Raw genomic sequence first — 25,767 nt, 5'->3', positions numbered from 1 at the left:
TGTGTTCTGATAGAATAATCAACCTAGTTAAAACACATCTACAATTATGTGTACCCTTCACTAATCCCCTATTCCTGCTCATATTGCTGTGTTTTGTACAAGATTTACAGTGACACAAGCAGCTTTGCTTTTCACCCAAACCAAATGGAAGCCTGTCCAATTTAATCTCTTTGGCCTTAGATGTGCCGTTATTCCAACTGCAGTAGATGGGGATGCTCCAGTTGCACCATCCTCCATCACCAAATGATGTGGTCACAAAGCACAATGTCATGGGAGCGTGTTGCTTAACAATGGCAATTCCGGTACTGCCATTGTAACCCAAGGACCATGGAGGTTGTTCAGCGAATTACCACAGGATTGCAACTTCCAACTTCCTGCCAACTTTTCCATTGACTTTACTTATGGGAAGCCCATGGGGATGTCAGAAAGTGCAATCAGGTGACTGTCAATCATTTGTTGCAATGACCAGAACTCTGAAGTCCAGTTGTATATTCAGCATTTATATACTCATTTGGGAACTGAGGCAAGATCAGGTAGCAGTACCTGAATTAGAATGAATCTGGCTGCTTTGATCTTACAAATAATTATGATCTTTCTCTCTCTCTTTCTCTCTCTTTCTCTCTCTCTCTCTCTCTCTCTCTGTGTGTGTGTGTATTAGAAAAACAAAAGAAATTGAACACCAGGATAAAAGTATAAACAAAACTGTTTTAATATAAAACCACTTAACTTTCATCAGCCAAACTGCCGGCATCGTCAGAGTTAAAGTAAAGGATCTGGGAGTTTACTTATACGGCCAGCTGTTTCTGCGCCCTGCTCCTTGAGCGAGTCACAGGTCCATTTGCTTTGATCGACCGTAATGCTCCTAGTCGTCCCGCACCTATCAGCATATTGGCGAGTTCACAAGCTGTTCCCCTGCCCGCAGTTGCTCCCTTAGCGTGCGTGCAAACACCCAGAGGCTGCTTATCCAGCCGCTTTTGCTCTTTGCTCCCCTCCTCCCTTTCTTCTAACCGAGCCTGAACGTCCGTCCCAGAATTGAATTCAGGGCTCGCTACAGATTCATTGTCCTCCCTGGGGGTCATGGTTGTTTCATTTACACTGTTCAGGATCCTGCACACACCCAGGATTCGCGTTTTTAATACAATTAATATAATATACACTAATGATGTTATTTGGTAACGTTGATAAATTTTGATTACCATATTACATTGCTTCTTTTCCTTTAAGATGGCTGAGAGTGGCATAAAAGCATTCTAAACAATACATAAAGAATGATTTCCAAATTCCAGATGAGACCATTCAGATATTTCCACTCACTTTTAGCTCAACTATCCATAAGCATATCCCATGTACCTCTTCCTGATCTGTATGCTTATGTCAGGCGCTAAGAATCAGGACCACCTATTAAGTTCCAGCTAAGCTAATTTATTGATCATGCTTGTACACAAGAATCTAGTCAACTAACAGTCAGCACTAAATTGGAGCTAGATAAGAATTAACTGAATTCAAGAGGAATTGGACTTAGTCCAGGGTCCCCAACATCTGAGCTGCAGCCCACTTGTGGGCCATGAGATGTTTGCAACCAGCCTGCGGAAATGGTGGGTGAGTGCATACATGCATTCTCCATTTGCATGAGTGACAGGCATGCGTGCACAATGCTTTCGCAAATGAAACAGCACATACTTGCCAGCCTCTCACACAGAACCATCCCTTCTCCCTGCCATCAGTCCGCAAAGCCAGAAAGGTTGGCGGACTCTGACTTAGACCTTTTACAACAGTGGTTCTCAACCTTTCTAATGCCGTGACCCCATAATACAGTTCCCCATGTTGTGGTGACCCCCAACCACTTCTACATCACCAGGTGCCAGGGGCATGGCCAAAGAAAAGGGGGGAAAAATGGCTGACAGCCTTGTTTGGCGACCCCCGTGAAATGGTCGTTCGACCCCAAATGGGGTCCCGACCCACAGGTTGAGAACCACTGTTTTACAAGAACATAATGTCTCCAGGCTGATTCCTCCCTTGAATCCACCCCCAGGCACTGCCTGTCCTTCTCCTACCAGTTACCCTAGATCAGGGGTGTCAAACTCACCATGTCATATGATGTGTCGTGATGTATCGCGACTTTTTCCCCATTGCCGGAGCTGGGGTGGGCATGGTTTCGGCATGATGCATCCAGCCCAGAGGCCGGCAGTTTGACACCCCTGCCCTAGATGAATTAGGACAAACCACACTTATAATGGATTTTAAAAACCTTTAGGTTGCTTTGCAATGCAAATAGGCCTATGTGTTTTTTTACCGCACTTAGGGAAAGGAAAGTCACCATAAAACCCTTGTTTTCAAAATCAGCTTTGGGGCACCTGATGTCTCATATGATGTTGAGGCAGTTTTATGCCCCACATATTATTCAAGCATTATAGCAGTTCCTAGTTTTTTCCAGCTGTAAACAATATTAGAACATTCACTGACAGACTTGACGAAAGATTTATATGTGTGGGCATCAACAGTTTTCAAGGGCTTGTTGATACCTGTCACATTTCAAATGCTTTGCCTGAAATTGCAAACTTGCAACAGAAGAATAATATTGCTAAATAAGTATACTGGATTTGAATTTGTTAAAAACAGAATATATATTACACTAATTATATGCTCTTGAAATATACCGTTGGCTTGGACCACTGACATGCGATGCATACCCGATATGGAAATACTATTCCACAGCTGAACAAACAGCTCTTATCTGGTTTGAATAATATAAATCATATTTGTCATAAGTTTTAACTGTGAGTCTAGTTGATGAAAGATTTGACCTGTGTTTGAGAGACCTGATCTGAATATTAGCTCAGTATGGATTTGTGGGTATGCTCTTTCACTCTTATTTCTGGTGTTAAACCAATTTGTCATTGTAACTTGCTTTGCAAGTTGAGCTCATTACAAATATGCTAATATTACCTCTGAATTTCTGTTAGTGGGAATGGCAGTGGTATCATGGGTGTACAGATCTGAAATAAAATCTGTTCATTCTAGCAACCATTGGGTTTTATTTTTAAAAAATTACAGCATTGTCTGTTCCTTATATATAAACACTGGATTGTTCATTCCCTACTTTGTTGGATGGAGAGGCCTGTATATTTAAAAAGGAAGTTATGTCAATGCAGAATGTTCTAGGTTGTTTTAGGGAAGGTTCAGCCAAGATACTTTTGATACGCTGACTTCATAAGACCCTCAAGAAAGATAAGGATTGCACATAGCAACAGGCGCTTTTGCCTCATAAATTTAAAAGATCTACAGAGTGTCCTTGACTTATGATCACAGTTGAGCCTGACATTTCTGTTGCTAAGCAAGACATTTTGTTAAGTGAGTTTTGCCCCGTTTTATGACCTTGCTTGCCACAAGTGAATCACTGCAGTTGTTAGTAGCATGGTTGTAAGTGAATCTGACTTCCCCATTGACTTGACTTGTCAGATGGATGTAAAAGGTAATCACGTGACCATGGGGATGCTGCGCCACTCGTGTGAAAAATGCTCAGAAGTCACTTTTTTCAGGGCCGTTGTAACTTTGAACGAATGATTGTAAGTTGAGGACTACCTGCCCCTTCAACAAGCAGAAAATAAATCCGTGGAGCTCATAAAATAGATACTGACCCTTCTTGCAATGTCCATTGTTCTGTCTCTTATGTGTTTCAAAACATTTTATTTTATAGAGAAAGAGACCTTCTTGGACCCTTTTGTGTTAAGGGATCTCCTGCCAGCTTCTTTGGGAAGTTACTATCGGTATACAGGGTCACTGACTACACCTCCGTGTAGCGAAATTGTGGAATGGATTGTTTTCCGAATGCCTGTCCCCATCTCTTATCGGCAGGTAGGTTGGTATCATAAACAGCTTGCCTGATTCATTATTTTCTTAGTTTTGTTTTGCTTTTCTTTTTAATTTAACCCATTTTTTTCCACCACATATGTGTGAGACTTCATCCCTCCACCTACCCAACATGGCCAGCAGAATTTTAGGAATTGAATCTGGCGTGTGCTGGATTGTAAAGGTTTACTGGTCTAGTGTTTAAGGCACTAGGCCAGAAAACAGGAGACCATGAGTTCTAGTCCCACCATAGGTATGAAAGCCAGCTGAGTGCCCTTAGGCCAGTCACTCTCTTTCCCAGTCCAACTTGCCTCACAGGGTTGTTGTTGAAGGGAAAATAGGACAAGGAAGGTATCTTGGATCTGTTTGCCACCTTGAGTTATTTCTAAAAAAAATAGAAATAGGCAAGATACAAATAGATAAAATAAATAAAATATGCTGTAACCAGATTTCATTTCCTTTTCTTGGGAGAGTAGAAAAGACCTTCTTCTGTCCCATAAAAACAGCAAAATATATTCTTGATAGAAAAGGAAGCAATCTGATTTTGTTTTATTGTTCTCTGAAGCTCAACATCAGCCACTCCACACAAGAAGATAATAGAATGCGACATCTCATTTCCTTTTAAATGATTTTAGCTATTACTATTCTGTTCAGATATATTTAAACCACGATATAAATATTTACACAGAATTTTTCATTCTTTTCCCGTCTTCACATTTCTGCTCGAAAATTGTGCTAAGTCATTTTAGGCGTGTACAGACACAGATTTGATAGTTTGAGATAATTGCGCAGAGAAAGCAATGCTTTTGCTAATATACCGTCTTTGCCTATTTTCAGAACACCATGAAACTTGCATTGTGCTGACTCTGAAAAGGGTATACAGATCCTTACAAGGGTTTCATAGGAAGTCTTACTAGAGAACACACAAAACAGCACAAGGCAACAACAGATAATTTCAATGAGAGAAGTCCTAATGCACAGAATATTTAACTGTTTAACAATTAAAGAGGCAATGGCATTTAAAGTCTTAGTTTTAAAAAAAAAATTGTTATCACTTGTCCTGCCTCTTTTAGTTGCTAGTGTAAATACATTTCATTGCAACAAAGGACTCTTGGTAGACATTAACTGTTTGTGGAAACATCACCAATTTACATGAATGAATGAGTATAAATATTCAATAACCCACATGAATTAATTGAAAACATCAAGATGTCACCCATCCCACTACTTCTCAGTCAAGAGGGCACACCAAATTCATATGTCTTCTTTGATTATTGTTCTTTCCTGATTTCTCTATCCAATGAGGTCAAACAGTGGATTAAACCAAATCCACATATTTCACTATTTGTTCTCAGAGTTTACAATTATGGCAATAGCAGTAGCACTTAGACCTGGGGTCTCCAACCTGTGGGCCACGGCCCGGTAGTGGGCCGTGGCCTGCTGGTCACCGGGCCACAGGACAGGCTGGCCAGTGCACGCACATTTGTTTGCACACCCCCTCACTTGCGCTAGTGCTGTGGCCACGGGGTGCAAGAACAGGATGCCGTAAAAATGGACCACCGCCGTGCCTCAGAGAACAATAAGGGACTATCATCGTGCCATGGGGCACAAAAATGGGGTGCCGCCTCACTGTGGGATACAGAAACAAGACGCTGCATCATGCAAGAATGGGGCAGGGCTAGTGAGTATCATGAGGGCACTAGCCCCACCCTGTTTGCGCACTTGTGTAAAATGCTTCCCCCTCCCTTTTCCTTCAGTCCGCCAATTGAGAAAGGTTAGTGACCTCTGACCTAGACCATTGCACAGTGCTTTTCAGCACTCTCTAAGTGGCTTGCAGAGGCAACTTGGGAGGACCTGTGTCCAAATCTCTGCAGTACTTAAGACATGCAGGCTAAAACACTAGGCAAGATTATTGGGAGAATAAAAGAGAAGGAAAGAAAACATATGTATATGTGTTTAGCAATAGCACTTAGACTTATATACCACTTCACAATGCTTTACTGCTCTCTCTAAGTGGTTTACAGAGTCAGCATATTGCTCCCAGCAATCTGGGTCCCCATTTTACCAATCTTGGAAGGATGGGAGGCTGAGTCAACCTTGAGCCAGTCAGGATCAAACTCCTGACTGTGGGCAGAGTCAGCCTGCAATACTGCATTCGAACTACTGTGCAGTAGTTCGAATGCAAGATTCCTTGGTTATGGTTCAAATATTATGATATTTGTAATATTCTTTGGGTTATTCTTAGAAGTGAGTAACTGTGGGATGCCTTTAAAGTATGTTATTCTAGTAGTGTCAAAGGAGTATTATTATTATTATTGGCAAGTTAAATCAATGTATCGCAGGTTGAAGACTTTAATTGAAGAATAGGGCCCATAATGTACCATACAGTCGAGTGTGGGTCAGTAAATAGGTATTTTTCAATTTCCGAGTCTAGGACAAAGAGAGACTTGGTTCCAAGTTCCCTGCTGATCCCCAAGCATAAGACAGGATTGGAATCTGGGTCTCTGCTCATAATCCAGCACCTTAAGCACTAGATCACACTGGCTTTTGAAATGTCCCCAAATGTCTGACATTATAGCAGTTTCACTAATGCAGTGAAAAGTTCACAAATCACATATGGCCTAGTGGATCTCTCTAGGAACACTTGCTAAAAACTTTAGAAAGACAGAAGTGGTGGAACATTGATAGCAAAAGATTAAACTTGCCAGTTTTTTCTCTCTGTGTGTAATAGTGTGCTCAAAATTAAATTTAGTTTAGTGTAAATTAATGAAATATCTCTCATATAACTATTTTATGTCCTTAATAACTGTTTCCTCGTGCAGCCTTAAAAATTAAAAATTTGTTCAACTCCTGGATCTATATGCTCACTTTTGTCCCTAAGATTATGCATCTTTGCTATACAACTACATCTATAGTGTCTTTTTGCCTTCTTTCTGTTGAACAAAAGATTTTCTGCTCCTTGACTGTCATGCTGAAGGTCTCTTTAAATGATATTTTGAATTAAATTCCTTAAATGATAATTTGAATCAAATTCTTATAAGGATTGGGTTCAATTATGTCCCTAGGCTGTGCTATAGCTAGAATATATCTACATAATCAAGATATTTAAGTTAAGGTAAGGAGATTCATCTGCTTGTCATAAAAAGCAGATTCATTTGGGATTTCTGCTTTACAAGAATATTATCCAAAGGAGAAATATTATTTAAGAAAACAAGAAAAAAACAGCAAGAAAGGGAAACATAGTTCATCCCTTGTGAGACAGGATGGCATACCTCAGTTTTTCTCTGTCTGCTAGACTCCTTCTCATTTTAGAAATTATGTTTTTACCAAAATGTTTCTATTTCTGCGGCTGCAGCCAAAACGTCAGCATTTTTATAGAAAGTATTTTACAAAGTGGAGTGTGCCAATCTGAACATGCCTTTAATGTGCCAATTTTTCTAAAATGCATCCTGCTTACTAGTTTTTGGACTGTGGCCTTCATTCTAGAAAATGTTAAATACTCTTGGCTGAAAATAAGAGGAAACTTGATAGACAAAAGTTCTATTTTTACTCCAGCTGTGGCTTCTGCTTGCAGAGAAAATGTACGCAGGTAGATTTCTTTCCCAGCCCTTCTTTTTATTTTTTTTTTCCCCCTGCACATTTTTGTCATTTAGAACACGTTTCTCAACCTTGTTAATTTAAAATTTGTGGAAGTCAACACCATGCTGGCTGGAGAAACTTGGGCATTGAAGTCCAAACATCTTAAAGTTGCCAAGATTGAGAAACACTGATTTACAGCTAAGCTACCTTCTTTTTTTTTAACAGTATGGATAGCCTGCAACACCATGGGTATGGGATTTGCTGTAAAGAAGAGATGGGAATATGGGAATATGTCATACCATGAGCTGTGATTGATGTTACTCTGGAATGATTGTGTATCCCTCTTTGGCACAGTAATAGTAATAGTAAAATAAAAACACAACACAACATAAAATAAAACGGAGACAGTGAGCAATATATATATATATATATATATATATATATATATATATATATATATATATATATATATCTTGAAGCCTTTATAGTAAGGAGAGGCTAAGAAATAATCTTTTCCTTGACTCTCTTTGACATTAACTTTCTACAGTGTGTTCTTGGCTGCCTGGCAGAATAGCAATGAGGCTAGATAAGGCTGCTGGCAGGGATTTCAGTGGGCAGACGTTTTCCTGTTTGATTTATCAGTCTTGGCATCAGGACTTCCTGCCATTTTGTGTTATTATCAGCTGCCCACATTTCACCACATTGTTTTTCTAATTAATGTCTTTTTTCTCCTCCTTTCCCCTTATCCTGATCGTGGCTTTCAGTTGGAAGCCTTCTATTCCATATTTACCACGGAACAGCAAGATCATGTCAAATCTGTGGAATACCTACGGAATAACTTCCGGCCTCAGCAACGCCTGAACAACAGGATTGTTTCCAAGTCAGCTGTGAAGGATGCTTGGAACCAACTTTCAACCAGCATGTTCGAAAATCCACTGGGCACCGAAGCCTCCAAAGGTACAGTGTCCATTGGGGATTTGGGGAAGCACCATCCCTTTAGGGCAGGGGGAGGGGGAATAATGGCCCCTTCATGACTTGTGGACTTCAGCTCCCAGAATTCCTAGGCCAGCATGTTTGTGTACATGGAGTGATCACGGAAGCATGGTCAGGAAGGCACAGGTAATCATTAGGCTTTTGATCAATGTACTTTGTTTTCAACACATTTCACATCACTCAAATAGCAGTGCTCAGGAATCTTGTTTAGCCACTGCCTCATTTAGCGACCATGTATAGCTACAGTGGTGATGGGAAAAATAACTTTGCAACCAATTGTCACATCTACAACCTTTGCAGATCTGTAAAGCAAAAGAAACCTGAAGTAAAACTGTAAACACAGTAGAGATTTTGCTTAGTGTCTGATTTGTTTAATGACCAAGTTGCCAGTCTCAACTGGTACTAAACAAGGACTGATACATACAGATGAACTAGTAATAAATCCCACGAGGGATTCACACACACAAACACACACACACTGGTTATGCTTTTTCCCATGCATTGCCCCTGTTCCCATGTTTGTGTACAATTTTTTTTAATGTTATATAAATTTGATGGCTTGATGGTTCAGATGGGAAAAAAACAAAACACAACAACAAAAATTAAAGTTACCGTTGCTGAGACAGTTTCTGTTTTATCGCTACCAATCATTTTGTTGAAAATGCAGACTTTTTTTTGCCGCAGGGCAGGGAGGCCAGGCACTTTTGTGAAAATATAGAAAAGCAGAGTTTTTAGACCACCTTTTAACTTTACTGTGTTTTCATGATGCTGTTGCATTAAACTTCCTGCTCTCTCTAGGAGGCCTTTTGTGTGCAACAAAAATGCTAGAGAGACATGAATCCCCATTTAATCAGTTCACGAATTTTAGATACATCCTGCTTTTTCAGCTAAGGTGGGTCCCAAAGTATCTATTAAAAACCTGAAAATATTCAAATTCTGTAGTGCTGGAGTAGGTTGGCTCCGTACAGCTTTAAAGGCATTATTGTTAGAACTGCGTAGTAGTCCAGGCAAGAAGCACAACCCGGTCTTTAGTGTAAGGTTACCTTAACAGAATAAATAAATATATGGCACTTCTCAGGCCCCTTAATGACAGCGTGGTGGTGGCAGATTGAAATGGGCTTTGTAACATTATCAGAAAACATGAATATTTATTGCTGGTGTGTGGGCCACCTATGGGCCTCCATGAAAGGTAATAGCTTGCATTAGAATAAAATAGCAAATTGGACTTGTTTTTATTTTTTATTTTCAGAGCAACCCTTAGAAATATATTGCATAGAATTACAAAGGTTTTCCTGCTTTGAATGAATGCCTGCAATATTTCCCATGTTAATAACTGCTGCAGAAATGTTACAGCACCCTTATGTAGAGTGTTTTATTTATTTTTTTTGGCATCTGGGATCAGTAGGAATGGTTCTGAATTCTTTACCCAAAATAAAAAGTAGCTCCATAGAATTATATCCTCTCGAGAGCAAAGATTACAAGCCAACTTTTGGCATAGTAGAAATAAATGGATAAATAATATGGGGTAATACAACGAGAAATTTAAATAATTTTGGTTTATGGGTTAGCATTACACCTAAAAAACAATGAAGTGGCTAATTCAGCAAATGATTTTCTTACAACTGATTATGTATAAACCTAGGTAGTTTTTTCTTGGTTTGTGACATTGGCTATAAGATATCAAGGGAGTATCTGTAGCTCTCCAGATATTATTGAACTACAATTCCCAAGATCCTCATCACAGATCATGTTTTGTGGAGTTGGTGAGAGCTATGGAATAGAATAGAATAGAATAGAATAGAATAGAATAGAATAGAATAGAATAGAATAGAATAGAATAGAATAGAATAGCAGAGTTGGAAAGGACCTTGGAGATCTTCTAGTTCAATGCCCTGCTCAGGCAGGAAACCCTATACCAAGGGTGTCAAACTGCTGGCCCAAAGGCCGTATGCGTCATGCCAAAACGGCGCCCAACCCATTTCCGCCAATGGGAAAAAAGTCACGATACGTCGCAACACGTCATTTGACATCACAAGTTTGATACCCGTGCCCTATACCATTTCAGACAAATGGTTGTCCAGTCTCTTCTTAAAAACCTTCAGTGTTGAGCACCCACAATTTCTGGAGGCAAGTTGTTCCACTGATTAATTGTTCTAACTGACAGGATTTTTTCCCCCTTAGTTCCAGGTCGCTTCTCTCCTTGATTAGTTTCCATCCGTTGCTTCTTGTCCTACCTTCAGGTGCTTTGGAGAATAGGCTGATCATTAGAACACAGTACTGAGCTACTGCTAAGGTTGCCTTCTGTAATAGTATGTAAGAATGGCCTTGCAGTAAGGAGGAATAGCTGCAGTCTTGAGAATGATCTGATAAACAAAATTTGAATCACTGAGAATTGACCCCGTCTTGATGACACACGATTAATCAATCAATTAAAGCAAGTGCATTTGCATTTTCTATTTTCCACATTTATATTTTATGCTTCCTCCCAAAATGTGGGATAGGTATATTTAAACTATTGTACTTTAATTTTTCCTCAATAAAAGCTTGAGCTGACAGACACCAATGGCACCAGTGTAGAAAATAACATATATCAGACACTACCAAGGGGTTAATGTGTCTTCCCCCTTGATGAGATTGCACAGATTAAGATATATGGCAGGAAAGTAGTTGATTAAAACAAAAGAAAAGCAAAATTGTGATAGGCAACTTTACTCCATTATAATGATCCAGATCTTTTCAATTTAAGACTTGCTCTGTTTGCTGTGTTGGCTGTCTAAACTAAAACCCCTGACTTGAATTGTAAAATGCCTGGGCAAATTCACTTTGATTCATATTCTCTATGTGTGGAGCATTAAATAGCTGGCTAATTATATTCAGTACAAAGCTATTTCTTAAAGTCTGATACAGGCAAAACACTTTCATGTGGTTAAGATTATTGACCCCTCTGGATGATTGCAGTGAGGCCATGAAGTTAGCAATCATAAATACATTGCACACTGTTTCCAGTATAATTGTGCAGCTCAGCCTGAAAGAGACACCAGTTCATTGTATATTTCATTTCATTTGAGAATTTCTAGATGAGAATTCTGCAAAAAAAGGTTCACAGTAGGACTCATTAAAAGACTTTTCTCCCCTTTAAAATAGTACTGACTGACTCCATTATTATAGCAAAATTATTAGCCGGGATGTGTTCTTGTGCCTATATTGATGAACCTGGACCAGATGGCTCTATAGAAAGATTCATTCCCTGAACTATTTTTTGTTCCAGCTACTGTTTATGTCACCATGGATTGGATGGCAGTGAGAACTCTTTCAAAATCTCGGCTTATGTCAAGATGGATTCAATGCTTGAGTAATGCTTATAGGAGAGCATGACAAAGGTTTATGATGTCAAAACTATCTTTAATGAAGCCAGAATTGGAATGTGAATCCACCCAGAGGTCTAGTCTAAGACTGCTGGTTTTTCAACTTTGGTTTTGATTGAAGCTAACTTTACATCTCATGATTCATTAACTGAATTTAACTAGCATTTGCTATTATCCTTTCCTCCTGGTCAGTAAAAACAATCATTGTAAAATACCAGTATTTCTTCTAACAGCTTGCAGGTATAGGCCACCTATTCTGGCTTTCAGTGGGCTGAATAAGATAATGATTGTTTATTTTAAACTTGTTCCTCCTTTGGGGTCTGTTTGAAGCTAAAACTGGGTCTATAGTGACAAATGCCATGCACCTTTCCAGCTTGTCTAGTGCTAATGGGAAACAATGCTTGGTACATTTTTACAGACTAAAAAAAAAATAACAACCCACCTCTCTTCTAGTGTAACCAATCTAAAATGAATGGCCATACAACACTCTGAAGGTGACAGAGCTGACTTAAATTTCTTGCTGAGAAACAGCAAGGTGATGCTTTCCAGCACTTGCTTCAAGCAAAGGTGATGAAGAATAAAATAGCTGATCAGCTGAATGGTGTGAACTACTGTCATGAAAAATTAAATAACTGGAAGTTGGGATCCATGAATGGTGTTTCAAGCTGGATATTCCGGGACTAAATCTCGGCATTGAAATAGCTGTTCCTGTATTTTAATTCAGAAACAGCCCTCCATGAGTGATGATCATACCTTGACAAAACTGGGCCCTATTTTGTTTGCCCCCACTGTTCCTGGGAATAATTTGTATCATTTACATAGCTCTGTGCCAAATTGTTGTTGCTGTTGTCCTCTCAGTAATCATATCCTCTTTTTTATTGCTTGTTTTTGCAATCTGTGATATTATATTTTGACAGTTTTATATGGGGCATGTTATGGTGCTACACAGTTCTTCTCCATACGGCTATATATTGCAATGATTAAACAGAGATTTGAAGAGTGATTAGTCTTCCAGTTAGCTCCATTTTAATTATCTTCTTTCTTGTCTGTTCAGTTGTTCCAGGGTATCAGGATATCCAGTGTTTCATGCTCTGTTTTAGCTTACCCAAGAAGTAGCCTCTTAATTAGGAGCAAAATGCATTTGGGTGAACCAGAGAGATTGGATGTCTTTCAATAACCTATTAACCCATGATTTATTCATTTATTTATTTATTTCTCTGGTCGGTTGGGTCTAGTCAACCCACTGACCTATACATCCATTACCGAGCTTGTATTCACAAAATACACTGAGTCACACATTAGCTAATCACATTTTATTGTAGCTGCAGGTCAAAACTGAGTTCCAAAACAGAGACTCATAAATCATACATGAAATTAATTATCAACCTTATCCTCTTGGTTTTCAGGAGTCTCATGTAACATTTTGGCATTCAGCCACAATTTGATTTCATCAAATCAATACAAAAACTCTTTTGCTGACGCCTAGTGTTTGTCAATATTTTTGCAGCCCTGATATGGTACTACTAATCATTATAACCTGCAGAAATCTTGACTTGGAGGACAACAACACTGCATTTGGAGTGTGCATGGGTGTGCATACAGCCCCTGTCAAGAACACCTTAAAAGATCTGTGTCTTTTCTTGGGCTTATAGATCCAAGAAAAAACAAGCTTTAAAGTGTTCCTTATTGCATGATCACAAGTGTTCTATATCACATTTTGCCCCTTATCATTGCATTTGTGCATAATGCTACTAATTATCAAAGTTCACACAATGGCCCTTAGGGAACAGTCTAGTTCGTACCTAGGATTTAGTTCTTCTGTGGTTGTTCTGTGTTATCTACATAGAACATGCCTTTGTGGCTCAGTAGTTAAAAGTGCAATATTGCAGGCTAACTCTGCCCACAGCCTGGAGTTCAATCCTATTGGGCTCAAGGTTGACTTGGCCTTCCATTCTTCCAAGGACCCAGATTGTTGGAGGCAATATGCAAATAATGCTTACATTGCAAGCCATCCAAAGCACTATGGGCCAGTATATAGGTATAAGTATAAATGCTATTGCTATGCTATTATGTTATATGGGAGTCTGAGAGTTACGGTTTATCTAAATGAAACCCATCAGAGAAGATAGCTCTAGATTACCCAACTGTTGTAAGTTATGAGAGATGGCATGGGAACTGAAAGCAATATTCTGTGGTAAATCCCACATAATTTTAATACTTAAAAGGCCTTATCAAAAATAAAGATGAAAGCTATGAAGAGATCTCAGCAAACTTTAATGATTTTTAGAAACTCCCTCCCCCCCAAAAAAAATTATTTCTCTTGTCAGGATAAATCAAAAGTGATTCTTAAAATTGTTAAAAAGGTGAAAACCTAAGTCCTTATAGATCTCAAAACAATGTTTAAATTTGATCTGGCAAGCAGAATAACCCAACTGGTATAAGATTTATTGATTCTGGACTGATATATAGTAGTAAAGCCACACATTCCAGATTTAGTAATAAGGAAAGACTCCAACTCCTTTAGTGCCCTAAAGTTTAATTTCCTTGGGTCTCTACTCCAAAGTAAAGGCTGGGAAGTACTGATAAGCATTTAACTCAGGGGTCTTTAAACTTGGCCCTTTTATGACTTTTGGACTTCAACTCCTAGAATTCCTCAGCTAGCGTGCCTGGCTGTGGAATTCTGGGAGTTGAAGTCCACAAATCATAAAAGGGCCAAGTTTGAAGATTCCTGATTGAACTATTTCTTCTTTATTAGTGTCACTTCCTGTTAAATGTTATTGATGATACTATCAATACAGCATCTTACCTGAAGATACTTCACTGACTGAAACGTTTGGTCAACTCTACAACACTGTGTCCATAATAGCCCTCAATATGTTTAGGACGCCAGCTGTCAAAAAAGCTCCAGAGATAATATCAGATATAGTCTATTAATGGAGGATCTGATTGCCCATTCTGCTAGGCCAGGGGTAGTCAACCTTGGCTCTTTTATGACTCGTGGACTTCAACTCCCAGAATTAGCTTAGCTGGCTCAGGAATTCTGGGAATTGAAGTCCACGAGTCATAAAAGAGCCAAGGTTGACTACCCCTGTGCTAGGCCATTATGACACGATCTTTATATTTCAAATTATAATTTAAATGAAGAATGTTGAAATTCTGAGACAGATGCGTAGCTAGATCCCATGTTTTTATCTCTCTTCTTTGCCTGTCTCAGAAAAGAAAATTATCTTATGGTGAAGTAAACCAATATTCCCTGCATCACCTTTTTCTTCAGGTAAAATATACCATAAATTGATATGAGACTATGGATGGTGTAGACAGAGTATCACTCTTTTCCATTGCCCTCCTAGTGTCAAAAAATATTTCCGTAATTGGCTTTTCTGTTCTCTTCTGCACTGAAACATTTTTATCCAGGTTTCTCTAATAATTGGAAAAGTTGGTTTCTGCCCAATCTCATCCTTCTTTCCTTTCTGGAAAGGAAAGACTGAAATACCTTGTCTCTGGAGGAACTGATTTTAGTCTTCCATTTTACGAATTTGCATTTAGGGACATATGCAGAGTTCCATATGCAGAGTTCCTCTGCTAATACAATCCGCTCACAGCACCAAATCTCTCTCTCTGATCCCTCTTATCTACACTTGAACTGAGCACCACCTCATATTTGCAAGTTCACACAGAAAGTACAAAGAATATTTTTCCTTGACAAACAGCCAGTAACCCTATAAGTGCCAAGCACAACTGAATTATTATTCACAAGGAGTAAAATTAAATATTTGCATATCCCTTTCTGTTGTCTGATGGTATAGGTTTTGTGACTTAAAATGTGCATGCTGTTTGTATTTTCCTTCTGTTACAGTGACTTATTGATCAGCATATTAAATGGCATAGCTCCCCACCAAATTGGAATAAACCAAGAGTAATATAGAGTTTTGCAAGTCCAAAATAGGCTGAGTTTGCTTTTACTATATCAGGTAAAATAACTTTTACATACAAGTAAATTGTAAGATTAAGAAATAAAACTATATACATTGTTCTTTGAAAGCCTTGGCTTATCAGAAAAACACTTTTTAATCTATCACATAGTAGCTTGGCCTGGAGTTCTTATGCTATGGGACAGTATGGAGAGAATAAGATCAATCTAAAACATTAGGTATTCTCCGTGAATTGTCCTGAATAAAAAAAAATAATGGATACTTAATTCTATTTTACAGTAAAACAGATTTTAGCAACCAGGGCCAGAGGTTATCGTGATCAAGATAATCAAAGACTTTTCTATAATCAATGAAGCACATATTGACTTGGGGAGAACAGGAATTAAATAGTAGGAGCTTCCCAACCATATGAGCACCTCTAGGGAATATACCATGATGGCAAACCCTGTGTTCTCCTTGTCCTCTTTCATTATTCTGTTTCAGTGTCTCTTGATTTAAAATAATAACTGTTGTTTACAGAAGCCTTTTTGTTTTATTATCACTAAAGCTTTGGGAGTAGGTGCGCTGTTGCAAGCTTTACGACATTTTCCCGAAAAATCCCCCAGAGGTTCTCTTGACATTAGATTTTTTTTTTTTTCTGGCACAGATGCCTGATTGCCTCTCTAAAGGTGCCTGATTGCCCCTGCCTGGCTCCTCATCAATAGGGATTTGCCTTTATGTGCTAGCTTTAATTGTAACCCTAGCCTTCTTTAATGAAGGATTGTAATTGAGCACCTGCAAAGTGGTGTTGGCTGTAGTCTGTATCTGGAATATTTCTCAAGTATCCCATTGAATCCTCTCTGTTGCAGGCTTTGTTTTAAAATGCATTCTGCTTCCGATTGGAGCATTGCCCAATTGCTAATGACATTGCAACGCTCTTTGTGATTGTTTGTTTTGGTGTTGTGATACTTCTTGTGTGAATTTAGATTATTTGGACTATCTTTTTCCTTCATGCGTCTTCCTATATAAAGTTTCTTTGATTATCAGGTTGAGTACTATTTCTTGTCTGTACAGGTAGTCCTCTTATGACTGGTTATTCAGTGACAGTTCGAAGTTACAACAGATCTCCGCTAGGGCTACTTACGACTCAGTTTCAAAGTTCTGACAGCCACCTGCATCCCCCATGGTCACGTGATTGTATTTTGGCACTCAGCAACTGGCTCATATTTACAGCCATTTGCAGCATCCTGAGGTCCCATTATCTCAATTTGCATTTTTTGCTGGAAACTGGCATTTAGCAATAGCAATAGCAGTCAGACTTATATATTGCTTCACAGTGCTTTACAGCCCTCTCTAAGCCTATTGCCCCCAACAATCTGGGTCCTCATTTTACCAACCTCAGAAGGATGGAAGGCTGTGTCAACCTTGAGCCGGTGAGAATCAAACTGCCAAACTGCTGGCAGTCGGCAGTCAGCAGAAGTAGCCTGCATTCTAACCACCGCATCACCAGGGCTCTTTATGTACAATGTCCGGCAAAAATACCTATTGCAGACAATGGATTGCTTAACCACTGTGGCGTTTGCTTAACGACCACCACAAAAAGATTGTAAAATTGGGAACAGTCATGTGATGATCCGCTTATCAACCGACATGACTACAATCATAATTCCGGGCTCAATTACGGTCTAAGTCAAGGACTACCTGTATCTTTTTTTCTCCAAATCGTTGTCATCCAGCTCTATTAGATTTCAACTTTTCTCAGCCAGTTAAAGCCCAAAACTTGGAGGGGGGCATAAGGACGTACAGCTGTATGTAAGGACGTATAGTTTCTCCAAATTTGCCCGTTTTCTCCTTTTAAAATGTGTTGGCCATATCAGTATGAATGTATAAGATGCAACTGAAGTGCGCAGGATGTGCGTATGAATTCTATGGCCTATTCTAAGTGATTCCTCCCTTAGGGAACTTCAAAGGACAAAAGAGCTGCTTTCCCACTCCCTCCCCTTTTAGACAGTTGTCAGGGCAATCAATGATCATTATTCTTATTTTTTTCTCTCAGATTTGTTTCCATCACCATCTGTTTCCTTCTGTCTCAGTCTAGAAACAGTTATGTCCTGCACAAAGGAAGAAAGCAAAGCTAGCTATGCTGAGCAGTCCTGGAAATAAACAAAGAGATACGGCCTTATAGGCTATATAGAAGCTTTAAATAAAGTAAAAGGCATGCAGGGAGTCCTCGACTTACAACAGTTTGTTTAGTGACTGTTCAAAGTTACAACGGCACTGAAAAAAGTGACTTATTATGACCGGTTTTCACACGTTACCACCATAGTAGCATCTCCATGGTCACGTGATCAAAATTCAGATGCTTGGTAATTAACTCATATTTATGAAAGTTGCAGTGTCCCGGGGTCATGTGATTCCCTTTTGCGACCTTCTTCTTCTGACAAGCAAAGTCAATGGGGAAGCCAGATTCACTTAACAACAATTCGACAAATTTAACAACCACAGCAATTCACTTGAAATCTTCGGCAAGAAAGGTTGTAAAATGGGGCAAACTCACTTAACAAATGTTTTCACTTAGCAACATAAATGTTGGGCTCAATTGTGGTCGTAAGTCAAGGACTACCTGTATATACATGCAACCCACAACAATAAGCAGATCTAGAAACAATATTCATAAGGTATAAGATTGGCAAGTTTCTATTTGTATTATACTACCAAACAGATGCTTATCATACTTCAGAACCTCTACATTTGATTTTTTTAAAAAATCAGTCTTCAAGGTTGCATTCTCTGGTTCTATGAAGAGCCGAGGTGGTGCAGCAGTTAGAGTGCAGTACTGCAGGCCACTTTAGCTGACTGTGTTCAGCAGGTCAGCGGTTCAAATCTCACCGGCTCAAAGTTGACTCAGCTTTCCATCTTTCCAAGGTAGGTAAAATGAGGACCCAGATTGTTGGGGGCAATGTAAATATATATATACATTGCTTACTGGTGTACACCGCTTAGAGAGTACTTGCACTTAAAGTGGTATATAAGTCTCATAAATAAATAATAAATAATAAACAAACAAACAAACAAACCAAAATGTATTATAGGGTTAAAAACAGGAAACCCAAAAGACTTTTCAAATATGTTTTCTGTCTGCTTTCTTCTTGTTTCTTTTTTAAATTTTAGTGTCTAACACCGTGAATTAAATGTAGAATATCTTATATAGTACGTGTTATTGTAACCTGAATTAAATATAGTATCCCCTATAATGTGTGATAGTGATATGAGACATCTTTATATGAGATAGAAACCATTGATAGAAAATATCACCTAAGGTCCTTCTAAGTAGAATATGACTAGAGTCGAGGATTAGGTTATAAATGTATCTAATATATTTAATATGACATCAGCGCCCTGTAGAGTGTGTTGCCATAGTGAAAACAGTAACTCGGATGTGGTTTATTGACAGCAGGGATTGTTGGTCCGGGAAAGGATATAATTGGTATACAACCCGCAGTTGCACACAGGCCCTCCTGGGGGGGGGGGTTCGAAGGTTGTTCTTTTAAACTCTTAACTTTTAACTCTAAATGATAAGGTGGTATATACACAATAAGAAGAAAATCCTTTGGAATGTAGGCATCCAGCACTCTTCTGATCATAATCATAATTTCTTTTCATGTCAGAAAAAGGTGGGGGGCAGCTTTAAAATATGTTTCAGCCAGGTCCTGGCACATAATAAGAATTGATTCTGTGAACAGTAGCTGGTGCATTATTATGTTCATTGTTCTTCTGTCAGTGTGAGAAATCAACTTGGCTGCATGAAATGGAAGGGATTTTCTCCTTTTGATCTTTGGGAAGGGACTGTATACTGCCAAATTTCTATGGAATGCTGTGCTTTTTCTCCTATTACTCAACCACCTTTTAGCTTACTTTGGTTTATTTTTATCTGGGCTAGGAAAAAAAAATAATGATTAGCCTTTGGATGGGAGATTCCGTTGTGGGAGTTATGTTTGGAGCTAGGATTGGTTGGTTATGTCCACAACCAGAAATCACATTGTCTCTACTTCGTGTGGTGAGAGGGGCAATCAGCTTCTTGAAATGGCTTCATCCTATCATACAGCAAAGATTCTTATCCAGCTGTACCACATCAAGTATCTGGGAAGCTTTGTAGAGTTCAGTTCTGGAGAGATCAACAGAACTGAACTCTACAAAGCTTCCCAGATATTTGATGTGGTACAGCTGGATAAGAATCTTTGCTGTATGATAGAATGAAGCCATTTCAAGAAGCTGATTGCCCCTCTCACCACACAAAGTAGAGACAATGTGACTTCTGGTTGTGGACATAACCAACCAATCCTAGCTCCAAACATATATTCAAGAGTAAAAAAAAAAATAGCTACTGATCCTCAAGGAGGCTCTCTTGACCATTGATCAGTTTGTCAATACCTTACTCCAATACCCAGATGGACCAAGGAACCCAGACTATGAAGCAATCAGCCCAGCAAGTAGGCAGAGCCAGCCACCACCATCACCACCACAACAAATGAGCACTCATCCAACAGGAGCCCAAGAACAACAGTTGTTGCTGCTTCTGCAGCCATTTGAAAGCAAATGCCTACTTTTTTGCCAGATAAATATGATGTGTATCCAAACCTTCCTTGTTTTGAGTGGATTATGTATGTTCTTGAGATCCAAGAGCTTCTCTATTGATTAAATCCTTGTAATTTCTTGATGAGTCTATTGATTGAGAGAGCTGCAGACCATACATCCTTTCTTCTCATGCTGGCGAGGCATGATTAAGATAACAGCAGAAGCATACTTTAGAGGAGGGGTCCACAACCCTTGGTCCGTGGACCAGTACAGGACTGCGGCATGCCAACAACTGGGCCGCACAAACAAGCAAAGCCCCATCTGTGGGATGCAAACAGCACACAAAACCAATCACCCTGCGGTCTGCAGAAAAACCTCTCTCCACAGGATCAGTCCCTGGTGCCCAAAAGATTGGGGACCTCTGCACGATGTAAAAAAGATGTTGAGACTCTAGAAAGAGTACAGAGAAGAGCAACAAAGATGATTAGGGGACTGGAGGCTAAAACATATAAGGAACGGTTGCTAGAATTGGGTATGTCTAGTTTAACAAAGAGAAGGACAAGGGGGGACATGATAGCAGTATTCCAATATCTCAGGGGCTGCCATAAAGAAGAGGGAATCAAGCTATTTTCCAAAGCACCTGAAGGCAGGACAAGAAGCAAACGGGTGGAAACTAATCAAGGAGAGAAGCAACCTAGAACTAAGGAGAAACTTCCTGACAGTGAGGACAATTAATCAGTGGAACAGCTTGCCTCCAGAAGCAGTAAATGCTCCAACACTGGAAGTTTTTAAGAAGAGACTGGACAGCCATTTGTCCGAAATGGTGTAGGGTTTCCTGCCTGAGCAGGGGGTTGGACTAGATGACCTCCAAGGTCCCTTCCAACTTTACTATTATTATTATTATTATAGCTAATTTTGAGGATTCTGCCAGGTAGATAATAGGCAACTTTGAGACTTGCATCTTCAATAGATTTAAGTGTTCAGAGCAGGAGTACACTGCATTATTTCAGCTGATGGTTCAAGATATATGAGCTGAAATGAAGTGGCTTAATTGATTGGTCCCCAAAAAGTAATCTAGTAGTAGTAGTAATAACATAGTAGTAGGAAGAAGAAGAAGAAGAAGAAGAAGAAGAAGAAGAAGAAGAAGAAGAAGAAGAAGAAGAAGAAGAAGAAGAAGAAGAAGAAGAAGAAGAAGAAGAAGAAGAAGAAGAAGAAGAAAGTTGGAAGCTGGAAGGGGTCTTGGAGGTCATCTAGTCCAATCCTCCTGCTCAGGCAGGAAACCCTATACCATTTCAGACAAATGGCTGTCCAGTCTCTTCTTAAAAACGTCCAGTGTTGGAGCATTCACAGCTTCTGGAGGCAGGTTGTTCCACTGATTAATTGTTCTAACTGTCAGGAAGTTTCTCCTTAGTTCTAGATTGCTTCTCTCCTTGATTAGTTTCCACCCGTTGCTTCTTGTCCTGCATTCAGGTGCTTTGGAGAATAGCTTGGCTCCCTCTTCTTTGTGGCAACCCCTGAAATATTGGAAGACTGCTATCATGTCACCCCTCGTCCTTCTCTTCATTAGACTAGACATTCCTAATTCCAGCAACAGTTCCTTATATGTTTTAACCTCCAGTCTCATCATCTTTGTTGCTCTTCTCTGTACTCTTTTTGGAGTCTTAATATCTTTTTTACATCATGGTGACCAAAACTGGATGCAGTTATAAAGGCATTATAAAGTGATGTTAACATTTCATGTGATCTTGATTCTATCCCTCGGTTAATGCAGCCTAGCATTGTGTTGGCTTTTTTGGTGACTGCTGCACACTGTGGGCTCATATTTAAGTGATTGTTCACTAGGACTCTAAAATCCCTCTCACGTTTACTATATTGAGTGAGGTACCACCTATACTATACCTGTGCATTTGGTTTTTCTTGGCTAAATGTATTTTTTTAAAATATATTTTATTATTTTTTTAAAACATAAATCACGTAATAATTGGTGAACTGTGTTGTCTGGGTTTACATTTGTAAAACAATCATTAACAATTGATTTCTATAATCCATAATCCACATAATAGTTTTAGTTGATTTCCTCTTTTCTCCAAAATAGCCTCTTTTGCAAACATTGAGTTAATATATTAATATATATTTGTGTCCAAGATTTCTTGTTCTTTTTAACCATAATTAAAAATATGTTTAATCTTTAAATATTCCATTTAATACATCTAGTCATCTAGTCAACTCTTATTCAAAACATTTTTATCCATTATAATTTTCTTAAATTCAATCACATTTAAATATCTAAAACATTTCCTTTATCTAAACCATTTCAACTTTTTTATATTGCTTATATGAAGAAATAGAATAAAAAAGGGGAAAAGAGCATACTATATTATTTAGGGGATTCATCCCTCTTAGCAGGGCTTTTTTGGTCATCAAACGCCCAGAACGGAGTTCCGGCACCTTTTTTGGATGGAACCTTGAAGGGTAGACAAGGCGGATTGTATGATGTGTGTGAGTTCCGGCACCTTTTGTTTGTTTGTTTGTTTTTTTTTACAAAAAAGCACTGCCTCTTAGAATGACATATATATTCCAAATCTATTCTATTTCTTTAACCATATTTAAACAAATGCTTCTTTTTTAAGTATTCTCTCTTGTAAGTCCCATCATATATTTTCTTGATTTCCACTTTGGTCTTTTTCCTTTGCCCAGTATCTTTCTTAATTAATGTATTTTGCTGAATCAAAAGGTTTTTCCATATGTTCGTAAATGTTACTGTAGATATAAAAAGTAAATCAAATGAAGTGTCTTTGTACAGGGTTTCTGCCTTTCCATGTTTGTTGAAAATCTTTTTCTTTTTCTTTCTCTCTGCTTCTCTTATCATTTCCTTTTTCTCTGATGTTCCTGATATCTCTACAGTCCATTTTATCCAATCTGTTTTGTTGTCCTCAGATTTATTTTGTAGTCTTAAGGGAAAAGTTGTTTTTTCCAATTCTTGTGAATTTTTTCCACTAGGATTAAATCATGTTTCTTGTTTTGTTGAGTTCCATCTTTAAGTCTCTATTCTCAATTTTATATCCATTTATCTGTTTTATCTGCTCCTTTTCTGTTGTTGTTTTCTGGGAATTTTTTTGTTGTAGAGTTAACTTGGAAATAAATTGATTTATATTTTCAAAGTTATTTTGGATTTCTTTGTGGTTTAAAGTCATTGTTGTTTAAATTAGTTACAGTATATTATATATCTCCCCCTGTGGAGTATTTATGTTTTCTTGATAGGTTCTTTCTACGTGTCTCTGATCCATGATGGCCAAGAATTTGAGTTTTTCTCTTCCTTTCTTTTCTCTGCAAATAGCTTTAGAGTCCTGATTAAATAGATATTTGTAATCCAAATAGTTCAAAAAAGATTTTTTTTAAAATTTATAATTCTCTTTGTCTACAGCCCAGATTATTGTCTTTTTTGTCACAACTGTTCTTTGTTGTTAAAGCTTTGAAGATCACAAATGCAGATTAGCTTTTCTCAGGTTTTGCCAAGTCTTAGCTGTCATAGTCTTCATTCACCACTAGATGTCAGCAACTATTTGTTTTTCAATTTCCAAAATGAACAATTGTCTCTAGAATGAGAGTCTTAACCATTCAACAATTTTACATTTATCCAGATTTAAGTTTAAAATTTCAGGTTTTATATTTATTTCACTTCCATATATTTTGATCTTCATAAAAAGATTAATTCGCTGCTTCCGTTTGTATAAGGGTGGAGCAGAAATCCCCCTCCTTCCCTTTTGGAAGTATTTTGCTTCTTGGGGATTTTTAAAGATAGAATAGAAAAGAAAATTCCTTACCCAGTTTCAAGCACGCTGTTCACAGCTGTACTGGTTAATACTTGTGGACTTTGGTTGCAAGTAGCTTGGGCTGGTCGATGCAGTACAGCCAGCCTTTCTCCTGTCGGGTTAGAAGGCTTTCCCCAAGTCGAACGGAACGACCTCTGCCATTCCAGAATCACTGGAGCACCCTTCTTTCTTCGCCGCCTCTCCGGGGCGACTTAGACCCATTTAGGGTCCCCTGGCAGAGCGAAATTAGCTGTGGGGGTGTGGAGAATCCACAAGCCCATGACCGGTCGCTACTGCCCAAAACTGGAAGTCCTCTTGACTAAATGTAGAACTTTACTTTTTTCATCATTGAATTTCATTTTATTAGATAGCACCCAGTCAAGTCTGTCAAGGTTCTTTTGTATCTTAAGCCTATCTTCTGGAGTGTTAGCTATTCCTGCCAGCTTGGTGTCGTCTGTACATATGATGAGTTCCCTATCTGTCCTCTCGTCCAAATCATTGATGAAGATGTTGAAGAACACTGGGCCCAGAACAGAGCCCTGGCGCACCTTGGGCATGGATATTGGTGATGTTTGTATGGGAAGTGAAGGTACTATTATTTCCTTTCATTCCCTTCCCTCTCTCACTCCATCTACACATTGGAAACTTCTGAAGTTAAACCCATGCAGCTGGGATTCAACATACTGTAAGCCTGCTTACTATCTACTTCTGTCTGTACTGTGGAGAATCTAGCCATTACACATGAGGGTGCCATTGCATCAATAGAGCACTGTAATTATGGCAAGAAGAGCATTTGGCCAACAGGTGATCTAAAGGCTCCCAATCAGAATTGAGAGGGTTCTATTTCCAGAGGTTCCAAAGCTTCAGTAACTAGAGGTTTAGCAGAATCCAGACCTACAGAGCTGTATAGAGACATTTAGCCATTCCTGTTACCTTGCAAATCTCATTTTGCACTGGAAGACAGGCTCTAATAGATTTTGGCATTACTGGCAACTTCATTAAATCATCTGTGTATACAAATGTAACTCTTCTTACTCAGCCTGTCAACTCTCCTGATAGAGTTGAGATGATTTGTGGCCAACTGTCATGTTCAGGTCCTGTCATGGAGAGTAGTAAATCACTACAACTCACCACCAGGAATCATCACCAGCTCCTTAAGCTCTTCTTCACCTTTCTCTTACATGTTTTAGTACTCCTAGAAATAGACTGGCTTCATGCACACAATCCACATGTTCACAATGACATTCTTCAATTCCCCCTGAATGCAAGACTCATATCCTGCAAGAGGGGGTTGGGTGAGACTCCAATCAATTCAGAAAAAAAATAGAATCAATCATCCTTGCCTTCCAAATATGTTAGATTTCTTAGGGGAAGGAGAAACTCAAATCCTGCTTTCTATTGATTATGTGATTGTATAATCTTACTCCAGGAACATAAATCCCCACATGGCACCCATACTCCAGTCATATTTATGATTCTTATCAATAAATTATTTCAAGCAGCTCTGTCTTCTTTTTTCCTCAAAAAGAATTGTTCCCTAAGTACAGTCCTTGATTACCAGATGTTGAACTGTCTAATCGTTAAAGAACCTCATATTGGAAACATGAGAAGATTGTATCTTCAAGAGAGCTTACAAGTTGGGCTTCAAGAGAGCTTACAGTGTCATTCATATGAAAGAGAGGC

At 38.8% G+C, this 25,767-nt stretch overlaps 1 protein-coding gene across 4 annotated transcripts in view; it reads left to right on the top strand.

Moving 5' to 3' along the window:
- PTPRG (protein tyrosine phosphatase receptor type G) overlaps positions 1-25,767 on the top strand; it is a 780,345-nt gene that overhangs the window by 628,923 nt on the left and 125,655 nt on the right. For all 4 annotated transcript variants that reach the window (XM_039326607.1, XM_039326608.1, XM_039326606.1 and 1 more), the window contains 2 exons: positions 3,698-3,855; positions 8,193-8,385. In XM_039326607.1, coding sequence (XP_039182541.1) covers positions 3,698-3,855; positions 8,193-8,385 — 351 coding nt within the window. The remainder of the gene's footprint in view (positions 1-3,697; positions 3,856-8,192; positions 8,386-25,767) is intronic.

This window comes from Crotalus tigris, unplaced genomic scaffold, assembly GCF_016545835.1.
Source record: "Crotalus tigris isolate CLP2741 ecotype Arizona unplaced genomic scaffold, ASM1654583v1 scf7180000024342.5246164, whole genome shotgun sequence".
In the NCBI taxonomy this organism is placed as follows: Eukaryota; Metazoa; Chordata; class Lepidosauria; order Squamata; family Viperidae; genus Crotalus; species Crotalus tigris.
This window is presented reverse-complemented; position numbering and strand designations above follow the sequence as displayed.